Source organism: Spodoptera frugiperda, chromosome 22 (assembly GCF_023101765.2).
Source record: "Spodoptera frugiperda isolate SF20-4 chromosome 22, AGI-APGP_CSIRO_Sfru_2.0, whole genome shotgun sequence".
Lineage (NCBI taxonomy): Eukaryota > Metazoa > Arthropoda > Insecta > Lepidoptera > Noctuidae > Spodoptera > Spodoptera frugiperda.
Genome location: NC_064233.1, coordinates 5,047,603 through 5,060,440, shown reverse-complemented (window position 1 = coordinate 5,060,440; position 12,838 = coordinate 5,047,603). Strand labels below are relative to the sequence as shown.

At 36.5% G+C, this 12,838-nt stretch overlaps 1 protein-coding gene across 4 annotated transcripts in view; it reads left to right on the top strand.

Moving 5' to 3' along the window:
- The window catches only part of LOC118280118 (brain-specific serine protease 4), a 36,717-nt gene extending 25,175 nt beyond the window's left edge, over positions 1–11,542 (top strand). Inside the window, exons 3-8 of one of the 4 annotated variants that reach the window (XM_050702364.1) lie at positions 4,334–4,663; positions 6,061–6,238; positions 8,380–8,572; positions 9,156–9,260; positions 9,960–10,067; positions 11,144–11,542. In XM_050702364.1, the coding sequence (XP_050558321.1) occupies positions 4,334–4,663; positions 6,061–6,238; positions 8,380–8,572; positions 9,156–9,260; positions 9,960–10,067; positions 11,144–11,323 (1,094 nt within the window). In that variant the 3' untranslated portion in view covers positions 11,324–11,542. The remainder of the gene's footprint in view (positions 1–4,333; positions 4,664–6,060; positions 6,239–8,379; positions 8,573–9,155; positions 9,261–9,959; positions 10,068–11,143) is intronic. The other 3 variants (XM_050702365.1, XM_050702366.1, XM_050702367.1) reach the window with 3 other exon arrangements.
- The last annotated feature ends 1,296 nt before the right edge of the window (positions 11,543–12,838 follow it).

The window sequence follows — 12,838 nt, the reverse complement described above, 5'->3', positions numbered from 1 at the left end:
ATTATAAGCAATTTCTATTTTATAAGACTAAACATTTCAAAATAAGTCCAAGTCAAAGCCAAAATTATATATTTCAAATAGACCAGGAAGGCACTTTTGAACGTCAAAGCAAATATAATAAGATTAATAACGTCTGTCTGTCGGTCAGTCCTCTAGTTGCTCTATTTGCTCGTTCCAAAGCGTAGATTCCTATGGAGAAGAACAAGCAAGAAACTCCATAGGTTACTCTTTTTCAATCAGATTCACAATACAATTCATGGTTACATTGTTTCGCTTGCTTCAACTATGTGAGAACAATGTAAAACTAATATTCAGTCAAAGTGATAGAAAAAGAAAATAACCTAGAGGATAGAATACCTACCATCTGCACTGTCAATTCAACAATTCTCCTGTAAGACTAAAATCGAAAGCATTACAAAACGCGACCTCCAGACCACAAAAAATACCACTTTAACTATATATCATTAAATTCACGGTAATTTCACATAGAAGAGTAAGCAGGCACTCTATCTAATGTCATTTTTAGAGGTTACTCTTTAACAATAACATTGCGGAATGCCTCATCGTACGAAGATCGTTAAAATTAGTTTCTTCGCAGTGACAAAACGCTTGACATTGTGTTCAGTTGCGAAATATAACGCGTATGCCACTCTCTCTCTAGTGGCCCAAGTTGGAGGAGAGAGCGAGGGGAAGATAATTAGGTTTTTTTTAAACGTAGGACCTTTATTGTCATTGGTTATTGATAAGGATTGACCATAGAAAGTTCTGCACAGAGAGGAGTGGAAGGAGGATAGAGAGGCCTTTGCCCTGCAGTGGAACTATCATGGCTAAAAAGAAATTAAATAAAAGAATGTCGAAATTAAATTTACTATTTATATGTCTTAAGTTTTAAGTAGGTACGTGAGAGCGATGCTTCGGCACAAATGGGTCAACTCGACCGGAGTGATACCACGGTCTCATAGAAAACCGACGTATAACAACTCTTGCGTTGTGTGAATGAGGTTACCGGAGGCCAAATTATCCCCCTTCTAAATCAACCAAATCCTTGATTCCCCAACAACTCTTAAATTAAATTACTAATGTTAAACTACTCTTAAATTAAATTACTCCCTAGGGTAAAATAAACCTAATCTTACCAATACTCTAAAAATCTAATTTCAAAAACGCTAAGCTCCTACCTTAGACCAAACTCCAACAGCTTTACGCACTGATTGGTCGACAGCACAAGATAATTTCCACGTATATATTTCCGTACCTCTCGCCGAACATACGGACAGACAGACAGACAGACAGACAGACATACAAACTATACTGTATTATAAGTATGGCGTAATATTACTCGTACTTTCACGATTCTATGTACGTTTTGTTTATTGATAATTTATTCAAGACGCATTCAGTTGAATCAGCGAGCCTATTGTTTTACAATGAAAGTAATATGTAGTATGGTAATGAAAATTGTTTTAGAATGTACCGAGGCCTAAGTCTTGACGTAAAATGTATAAAAAATATATTAATTTTAATTTAACAGACAGCCTTGTTGGTCGCAAGGAGGGTCTCTGTTTTTACCGATTCCCGGGTCAGGCAAAGTATTGATGGGCTTTTTTCGGATTTTCGAAAATTTCTCGGTAGTAGCACGGATTTTGGAATTGCTCTCAGTATATTAGACTCACCCCCTATTACATGGGACTTTATAACACAAATGGTGAAAAGTCGGTGTACATTTTCGGTGTCTTGATAAAAGGCATGATGTTGCAATACGAGTATGTAGTATGGTACTTAATCAAAAAGTTTAAAACTATACTTACAGTTTAGTCTAATTGGAAGTTTTTTAAGGGGAAGAGGAGGAGATTCTATGAATTTTACCGCATCGTCGGTTGAGTATGAACGGTCAAGTGTTTTTCTATACATTTGTCTGTTCTGCCGTTAAACCTCGTCTCTCGGCATATGCACCTGTCCCTTTGTCGCACAGTCGATGTAGATAATTCTTGGTGGATTAAACAATTAAATATTAATATAAATAGTATATAAACCGTCCGCAATCTATCACTAATATTCTTCTACTATGCGACAAGGAACAGTTTCAACAAAGTCGCGGCGACGTCGCTCGACAGCGCCCGTTGTCACACATGTCGCTCGACAAATGTTCCTAGTTGGGACGAGGTTTTAAGCGACCGATGATACACTACATATGTTCCGTCACAAATGAACCGAGTCATATATGTAAGGGACATCTATAAACCGCCTACATCAAACCCTTCTTTAACTACCATTCCATTGATACAAAGTACTTTAGTCAAGAAGTACTTCACAAACTTATATAACAAACTTAATAATCTATTTTCCCTAGACTTTTAGTATTGTGTTACCGGTCCAATGGGCAGGACTTTCTCTCGCTCCTCAGGGCAGTTTCCCAAGCTAACAGTTTGTAAATGTTTGTACCGTGACGGTTTAACATGTGCTATTAACTTGGATCGAAGCTAACACTTTCCACTCTTGTTTAGAATGGTATAGGTTGATTTAGGTTTGACTGGTGTATTCAGAGTCTTTTAATGATTACTTAACCCAGTCCTTAGCAATGGTTTTACATATATACAAAATCGTTACTAAGGAATAGTTTCAGTTGTTATTAAATGTCTCTGTGTGCGGCAGTTAGGGTCTACCTTTATTAATAGATTTTTTTGGTAATAATTTTATTTTGCATAACAACGCATGGCAGAAACTTCATTTCGCAGAAAATCATTTGGTATACCATCATTTGTAATACATTAAAAACGCATAATTTTGTAAGTCAGAATCATCTTTTGGCATAAATTGATACGCATAATAATTGAAAGGTAGAACCATCATATTGCAGAATGTTCACTGTCAGAATCGTCTTTTGGCATAAATTTCATAACCATAATAATTAAAAAGTAGAACCATCATATCTCAGAATGTTCACAGTTAGAATCGTCTTTTGGCATACTTTTAATATCCATAATAATTGAAAGACTCAAGAAGCATGCAAGCATGCAAGCATGCAAGCATGCAAGCATGCAAGCAAGCAAGCATGCAAGCAAGCAAGTAGCATGCAAGCAAGCAAGCAAGCAGCATGCAAGCAAGCATGCAGCAAGCAAACAGCATGCAAGCATGCAGCAAGCAAACAGCATGCAAGCAAGCATGGTTTCTGTCACGGCTCCGGCGCTGCGGGGCTCCGGCGGCCCCACGCGCGCTAATCGTCGCAGACGGCTTTCGCTCACCACCGCAACTTCGGCTTGTTGGCCGGCTTCGCCGGCCAGCCTCAGCTGCGGTGGCTCACTCATAGCCGCCTGCTCCTCAGCCCGCGGGCCGCCTCGCCCTCCGCGCCTACGCGATTTTAAATTGCACTCTAGGGGTAGGACAAACAAGACTACGTGCGGTCGGTTTTGCAGCGATTCGGTCCTGTCACTTCACTAACTTTTATTCTACCATCTTCTTAATATGCCAAGTGTAATTATGCCAAACAATCGTCGCTCTAAATAAACCTTATGTGAAACAAAATTATACAAAATTAAGCTTTGCCAAACGTAATTATGCGAAATAAAATTCTACCATCTTAAAAGTATGCCTTTGTAAATTCGGACATATAAACATTCGACAAAACAATAATTATATTATATGATTTTTATGCCATATGTATATTCGTTTAAAGAAGATTCTGCCAAGTGTGTTATGCCAAACAAATTTCGGAGCATTAAAATTCTGCCAGATAGAGGGAACCCCGGCAGTTAGTGTTGTTAGATTAGTTAGTATAGACGACGTCAATATACACAATTTTTGAGGGGGAGGGGGAAACATTCCAACGCCTTGGGTGAGGCGAGAGGGAGTGTCAGACTCTTACTGACTAAATATCACCCCGTTCCTAGTCCTGCTTTTCGATCCGTAGCCCCGCCGGTAACCCACTAGGCAGACCGCAGCTAATATAAACTAAAGACGTACAATCTCGAAAATAAGTTAATAAAAATAAAAAACGTACGGTACTTATATTAATAAGAACGACGGATAATATCATAAATTAATTTTAGGTATATGTATACTTTATTATTGAACTATTTTCTAAAGAAACAATAATTTGTTTTTTAAACCTCAGATGAACATAAATGGCAATAGTTTTCTACTGCAATTTATGCTTTTATTTTTTACATTTTTAGTAATCAACCTACACACATTACAACCATCAAAATTTTTTTCAATAATTTCATTTCAACCAATAATTTTCATAACAATATACCATGACCTTTTCAACCCATAACTTATCATTAACCATCCACAACCATAACATAACAAAACTAACTCATAAACCCTTTACCAGGTGATTTAATCGAACTGATCGGAACATTCCCACATGAAAACTACGATTATCAAACCAACACAAACCAATTCGAAGACCCAATTATCATTTACACTGACTCCAAGCCGGATTACCATCAAAAACCGGACACAAACCGCCCAGAACTGGATCAGACCGGTAACAACCGGCCGTCTTGGAACCAAAATCATTTTTACCACGTAAAGCCCTCATACCATGAGAGTACGACGAAAAAACCTGATGATTTCTATCATGACGGGAATAATATACAGGGTGATGATGATTATGTGCCAGTACACACTAGCAATAAGCCAACGCGACCTAGTTTCCCGGGTGAGATATTGTGAACTAGGCTTTATAATTATATTATTTTATTTTCCAAATTTTTCGAAGATGGTTCTCAAGACTTTTTGACATTGCTTTTGGTTTTTGCTGCTTTTTGAATCAAATCATAACTATTATATGTTATCAGCTTACTCATGTAACTGTTTGACGAGGAACTCGACTAGTTTAGCATTCAGGGCACGATTGCGAACACGGGTCGTGTGTCGCGGAATGCTGCTCATGAATATGAGCCTCTAGCATGGTTTGAAACTAATCGAGTAAGCCGATAACATATAATAATTAATTTAGTATGTCTCACGAAAGTTACAACAAATTATAACTCCTTCTTTTGAACGAAGTTCGAATAATTTAATTACAGTTTTGTTTTATTTCTTTGTCTTGAGTTCCATCACCCAAAATTTCTATTTCTATCCTGCTTTATATTTGCACTGCGTTTTCATAATCATCACGCACCAATCACGTCAGTACTGATGTCAATTTGCTGACTTTAAATGACGTCTCACGTGTGCAATTTATAATTTGCAACGACAGCAATAGAGAGACATTTTTTGACTTTGCAACAAATTAGTACAATTAGATTTTTAATTAATTCAAGTGATTACACTTTACATATAAGTACTCTTAATAATACATAGCAACTAATAATACATAACTAATTTTATTTCAACATGATACTTTAAAAGATATAGCATATTTTCAAATGACTACATTTTGTTGCTCCTCAAAAAATGAATGCTCTAATATCGCAAATATCCGTAGACACATTGCAAGTTCAGCAAATAGACTTAGCAGACGTTCTAAGTTCAGCAAATGGACTTGGTAGACGTTGCATGTTTAGCAATTGACTGCAATATAAGCAATGCACTGTACAGCACTCGCTTACGACAAGTTTTAATGTTATATGTTTGTTAACTTTTGTGTTAAATAATTAATTAATGTGTAATATTATGTATATTGTATGTATGTATTTATTGAATGTAAATTCTAACTATCATTTCATCATATTGGTTTACGTTCTACAAATGAGAAAATCATATTCTAAGTTACTTCAGTTTGTGATATATTTTTGGACAAACATTATATATGTACGTATTATATATTTACCAATATATTATATTATTATTTTCTCTGTTTTAATGTATTTAAAGAGTGGTAAATTCTATAAATAGGTACTCAAAAATATAGACTTATAAATAAAACAAAAATCTATTTTAATTTTACCGTTAAATACAATTTTATGTAGTTAATTAAATTCTATCTATTCTATTTTAGTTTGCTAAAATCACCTACACTTTTAAGCAAACTACCTCTATTTTCAAAAGTATTTTAGCTCCCAACATTTGTTTTTTTTTTTTTAAATACTAATACACCCTTACTCCTTTCAGGTTGCGGTGAGCATTTCACCCGGTCCAACCGTATAGTTGGCGGGCATTCGACCGGGTTCGGTTCCCATCCGTGGCAAGCTGCTCTCATCAAGTCAGGGTTCCTGAGTAAGAAGCTGGCTTGTGGTGGAGCACTGATCTCCGACCGATGGGTGATCACTGCCGCTCATTGTGTGGCTACGTAAGTTATTTCTTTTATATTTTTTTAGGTGTAAAATCACCCAAATACTTATCTCGCCTTGGACGAGGGGCGAGAGGGTGTGTCAGCCTCTTACTGACTTAAAACGACTCCTGCTTTTCGAGCCGGAGCCCCGGTAACTAGTTAGGCAGTCCGCAGCTCCGGATATTTTATATATATTTTTTTTCTTAGTACATTATTACCATCCCTCCTTTTTCGAATGGCACAGCCTGGGCGTCTTGATTTTTAAATTTAATTATTACGAATATACTTTTGAAAAAATAATGCAAAAGATTTTTATGCAATACTATTCGATATTATAGGCGTAGGCTTTTTTTAATACACCAAACAATGGAACAGAGAGTAAAGTTCCCTAAGAAAAGGAGGATCCTCCGACCAGGCGAGGTGTTCATGCCTGGCGGGCTTTCTGATATTCTTTGGGATTTTCTATCCATGTTTATTCGTTTATGAACTTCATATGTACGATGTAGGATTTATGACGTCATTCGTTGATTTGTTCATCGATCGTCTATGTGCAACTTATCAGTCATATGTTGTCACAAAATAAATACTAAAATTAATCGGAATCTTTTCAAAATTTAAAAACATGGTAAATATCCCGTTTTAAGTTCCAATTAAAATACTAAAATTGTCCTACTTAAATAAAAAGCCAATAAAATAAATATTCCTTTACTATTTTTGTGCCCAAATTTTACCTTCAAATGACAACAAGAACTTGGTGCTTAAAATAAAACAGAAAAAAGTTTAATTTGCTTCAGTTTTCTGCCAGCAATGATTAACGATGTAATTTCACTAATTTTTTCATTACCCGCTGAAACTTTACCCACTTTCATAGACTGGGCAATTTTTTTTAAAACGTAATTATAGACTTTCTCGTTTAAGTGGGTCGTTGTTTTTCGAAAATAAACCTTAATGGTTTAGGTGTTAGGTAGTTTTTGGTTTACGTAACGTGTTATATAAGGATCTTGCTAATGCGAATCATTGTTTCCAGTTGGAAAGGTACCAACAGATTATAGTTTTGGTCTAGTTTATTTTTTAAAATAATGTTATAATCTTGCTTTTGTTTTTTTGTTTTGAATATTTATGAGAATTATAAAAAAGGAAGTAACTAGTTTATAATTACGTAATATTATTATCTTTTGTATGCCAGATACATAATTTTAAAATGTTTTTTAAGATTTTTTATGGGCAAAAATTCACAATAAGAAGACAGCATTACACAGCATACTTTAAGTGTAAGAAGTCCATGCTTCAGCACGAATGGACTGGCTCGACCGGAGTGATACCACGGCCTCACCGAAACCGACGTAAAACAATATCGGTAAAAAAACAAATATAAAAATAATAGTCGGCAATACACTTGTAACGCCTCTAGTGTTTCGGGTGACCATGGGCGGCAGCTATTGCTTACTATCATGTGATCCGTCTACACGTTAACCGGCTTATACCATGAAAAAATCTTCTAGTGATTTATTTTTATTTACGAATAGAATAAAACTATGAATCTTCTAAAGTTTCATTCTTATGAAGACTGTTCGTTAATTGAATGCTTATTACATAATTTACATTCTAAGATTCACCAGTTGACTAACGACTGCGTTCTACATCCGTTTTGAGTAGTCGTGTTTTGAAATTATTCATTTAAAATGCTGATTCATTTAATTTTAGCATAGTTTTGGATGTAGCAATGATGTTGTTAAATGATTCAGTGTTTATATCCTGTTGTTCAATGTAAATTTAGTGTCTATTTTGATAATTTAACCAATCTAGTAGGTACTTACGAAAATTTCATACAAAATGGGACGCTTCCAAACGCCGCAAATAAGTGATGGTACAAACGCTGCCGTCGATAGATACCCGAAACACCGAATACAAGTGCGTGGCCGGCATTTTGGGGCAGGTTAGGAATTTAAGGGTTGTCGGGGAATTGGGTCACTCACTTACATAACGAAACGTCACTAGCACTGTTTCACGACGGTTTTCTGTGAGGCCGAGGTATCTCTATCGAGGTACACGAATCGATTCGTGTCTAATATAGAAGTAATGATGAATATACTTAACGATGTATTTAGCAGTAATGATTAACAAACCCACTTTTAAATCACCACCAAATTCCCTTGCAGCACACCAAACAACCAGCTCCGCGTTCGTCTCGGAGAGTGGGACGTGCGGGACTCAGGCGAGAGGTACTCTCATGAAGAGTTCGCGGTGCAACGCAAGGAGGTCCACCCCTCGTATGAACCAGCTGACTTCAGGAACGATGTGGCGTTAGTGCAGCTGGATAGAGGCGTTGTCTTTAAACAACATATTTTGCCTGTAAGTATTATTAAGGCTATATTGCCTTGTCACTTTACAATGATATATCTGTTGCCAGCCAAATTCGATTTCGAGACAAAATAGTTTGGCCTAAACTGAAATACATACTTAATGTAGAAGATTAGACAACCCGATTTGGTAAGTAAAGTAGGTAATATTGGTAGGTAGTAACCTCAAACTATTCGGGCAAAAATAGCAGTCCTGTGTTGCGGGTGCGGGGCTTAGTCACCTTGGCCTCGCTTAGCCTATAAAAAGCTAGTTTGTCCTAGAACGGTTTTGGCCGGTAACATATTCGATGATTGATTGAACAATAGGGTGATTGACTGTCGGACTATTAACAGTCTCGTCACTTGATCATCTTTCCATGAAAGTCTTTTTTATCTACTTTTTTTTTATTAGATACTAACTTTATGCTTGTTTCTTATTACATTGGGACCGTGCAGCAACATATGTAACTGACAAAGAATGCTACGTGTAATATACATATACAGCAGCTTCCTATTCTTTTCACAGAATAACATGATTCAAAATTTTCTTAGACTCTTCTCAGCCCTTTGATAACGATACCTTACCATGTTTCCAGGTATGTCTTCCTCAAAAGCAGATGAAGTTGGCTGGAAAGATGGCCACCGTCGCCGGATGGGGACGAACGAGACACGGGCAGAGTTCCGTACCTTCTGTGTTACAGGTAATGTTCATATTTCTTGTTAAATTCATGGGACTATTATTAGAACTTATGACGGGATATTTACCATGTTTATTGATTTTGAGGAGTTTCCGATATTTCGGCACTGTTTCAAGCGCCATGATCACGGATTAACTGGTAAATATCCCGTCATAAGTTCTAATAACAGTGTTATCACTAACACTGTTAAAACCATGTCAGTTTAAAAAAAAAAAATTCATGGGAGTTCCACAAGGCGTTATATTGTGACCAAATTTTATCCCTATCGTTTTTGATAGAGAGTTAAGTTTTATTCTGGAAATGTAATGGTATCTTGTGTTTTGGACGCGATTCTGAAATATAATCAGCTATGTCAATATTAAAAAGAAACATGATTTGTTCAGACTGAGCTCAGTATCGAAACAAGAGTGTGTTAATCGCGCTGATCGGCCAGCTTTAATAAACCAAATAATCAGAATGCCGATTGATTCGTACGCGCTCTTATTTCAATTAGTTTAAACGTAAAGCAAACTCGTACTAAGGGTACTGAAATGTTCCGTAGCCGCAAACAACGTAACAGGAGAAGGAACGGGGTGGTTTTTAGTCAGTAAGAGTTTGACACTCCCTCCCGCCTCAAGCACGGCGGGAGGAGACATTGGATGATTTTCCCCCCACAAAAAAGGGGTACTGAAATGTTAACCTTATTATGTTGTAATGTTCCAGGAAGTGGACGTAGAAGTAATTCCCAACGAGCGCTGCCAGCGGTGGTTCCGAGCTGCTGGGAGGAGAGAAACCATACACGATGTGTTCCTATGTGCAGGGTATAAAGAGGTACTGTATATTTGTTTACTATTATTACTAATCTTGATATTTTGAAAAGAGTTAAATACTTGGCCTGCCTCTTTGGTCGAGCGGGCTCAAGTGCACCAGCCACACAAGGGGGCTCGGGTTCGATTTCGGGGTCGGGCAAAGTATTTCGGATTTTTCTCGGATTTTTGAAAAAAAATCAGTTTGAGCATGCCCATGGAATTGCGTCCAGTATAGGGCAATCGGCTCACCCCCTATTACATGGGACTTATAGCACACAACACAACAGTATTACGTGCCGTTATTTGCACCTTTGCCTACCTCTTCGGGGATAAAATGTGTGACGTTGCATAGTTAAATACCTTTCAGGTTTTTACTCAGAGTAAACTTAGAGACTGACGTGTAAAAGTATTAATATTTAGTAACCAATTTGCAAAAATAAATATCATTTACTAGTTTAATATTAGGTAAACGGCGTTTTATAAAATTGAAATTTTAAAATGTTACGCTCGTTTCGTATTTCCAAAATCAGTAATTTCATAGTTAAAGACCCTATAGGGCCTTTTATATCTAAACTGTAGATGATTGCGTCAGTTATTTTATTACTTCTTGATTTTACTACATTTATACGAAATTCTGATGACACGGTTAGTAGATTAGTAATCGAGGATTTAATTCCTTTTAGGAACCAATTTACTTATCCCATACACAAAAACTAAGTTATATTTTGTGTGGTGTACAAATAGTTGTTTACTCATTCTTAATACTTGAGGAAATGTTAATATTTAATCGACCAACCTTTAAAAAAACATGTTGGGAACCAACCTGACAGCCGGTGACCGCTCTCGCATACCGTCATTGTAAACTTTATTATGTAATGTAAAATTCTTCATTTTACTATAACATGGTAGTAGAAGTAGTTATAAATTGAAATCAAACTATAAAATTATGTTTATCGTAAACAATGTTTTTCTTAATTTATAAATATCGAGCATCGTAAAGAAATATAATGTGTTGGTTATCTTTTGTTGGGTACAAACATTGTTAGCCTTATCTTCTGCATTTAATTCTTATTAATAACTTTCATTTTTTATTTTCAGGGTGGTAGAGACTCTTGCCAGGGCGACAGTGGAGGCCCTCTGACAATGAAACTGGAGGGGCGAAGCACCCTCATAGGCCTCGTTTCATGGGGCATCGGCTGCGGCCGAGAACATTTACCAGGAGTATACACAAACATACAGAAATTCGTACCTTGGATAGACAAACTCGTAAACCCTTAAAAAAAACTCAATAAATTTAAACTATGTGCCTTTTGCTACAAATGTAACTTATTGTAAATAAATAGTGTTTTTTTAAACTAATTTAAAAGTAAGAACAAAATGAATGAAACAGTCGTTTATATCATTTTCAGTTTTGAAAAGGACTTGCAGTCAATTGTTTTTAACGTTGATCGTTCAATTTTATTACAACATAAAGCTTCGTCTCCGCTAGGAACATTTGTCGAGCGACATGTGTCCCCAGAGACACCAAGCGATGTAGGGTGACGTCAGACGACATCGGCGCGACATTGTTGACTGTGCGACAAGGAACAGTTTCAATAATGTCGTGTGACATGTGGCCCTGGAGACATCAAGCGATGTCGGAAGATGTCGGGCGACATCGGGCCACATCGGCGCGACATTGTTGACTGTGCGACAAGGACACATACATGTCGCTTGACAAATGTTTCTAGTAGGGACGAGGCTTGATCATCATCATAAAATGTAGTTTTGTTCAACAACCATGGTATGGTGGTATATCGTACCATCAAGTCAAGTAAAGTTATAATGTTTACTTACCGTCCACAATTTCATACATTCGAATTTATTCATCGTCATCATCATCAGCTTATTGCATCCACTGCTAGATTGAGGCCTCTTTAATGGCACGTCACTGGCCTCGATCTCCAAACCTATTCAACATTAATCATTATAAAAAGCTTCATCCATAAAATCATTAAAATCATTTTGTTGATCTCATCATACACTGTCATTTTCATAATGTTTTTATTACACACAAAACATATACATACATACATTACATAACCTCACGCCTGTCTCCTATGGTGGTAGAAAAAATTGAACGCCAATTGCTACGAATCTTACACACCTTTTTCACTTCATCAACAGTCATCAGTCTTTTCATGCACGCTCGTCGGTTAAGGGTACTTTTAATTTAGCCCTTTTTTACTATATCTGGTTGACAGCCCGCCTAGGGTGCTCTCTACCGATGGCCCTATTCATATGCGCTTTGCATACACTTCTCATATCTCACATACACTTATTATCAGTCATGTCATAAGTCATTTTGTGGTCATGGTGTGACTTTCAGATTTTGACTACAATTTCATTCCTCATCATTATCATTCTCTCATTAGTTAAAAATTACATTATAATTAGAAAAAAATATCATCTCATCACAAAACTATAATCCATCATCATATTCATAAATCATTCCACGATTATAAATTTCATACATTTTCATTCAAGATCCATATTTCATGATCATCACCATTTTCATAATCCATTTCATGATAATCGTCATCGTCATCATCAGCACGATTCCATTCACCTTTGAACATCCTCTCCCATGCCACGCCCTGAGCTCAATTTTCAGCTCTACGCATTTGTCATCCATTTATTTACATGTGACATTTTCATTTCATACTTTCTATATAAAAATAAAATGATCAGTGTTCCAAGTCATTTCAAAGTCAAAGTTTCAAACAAAGATACAAGTTTTACCTCTATTTCATA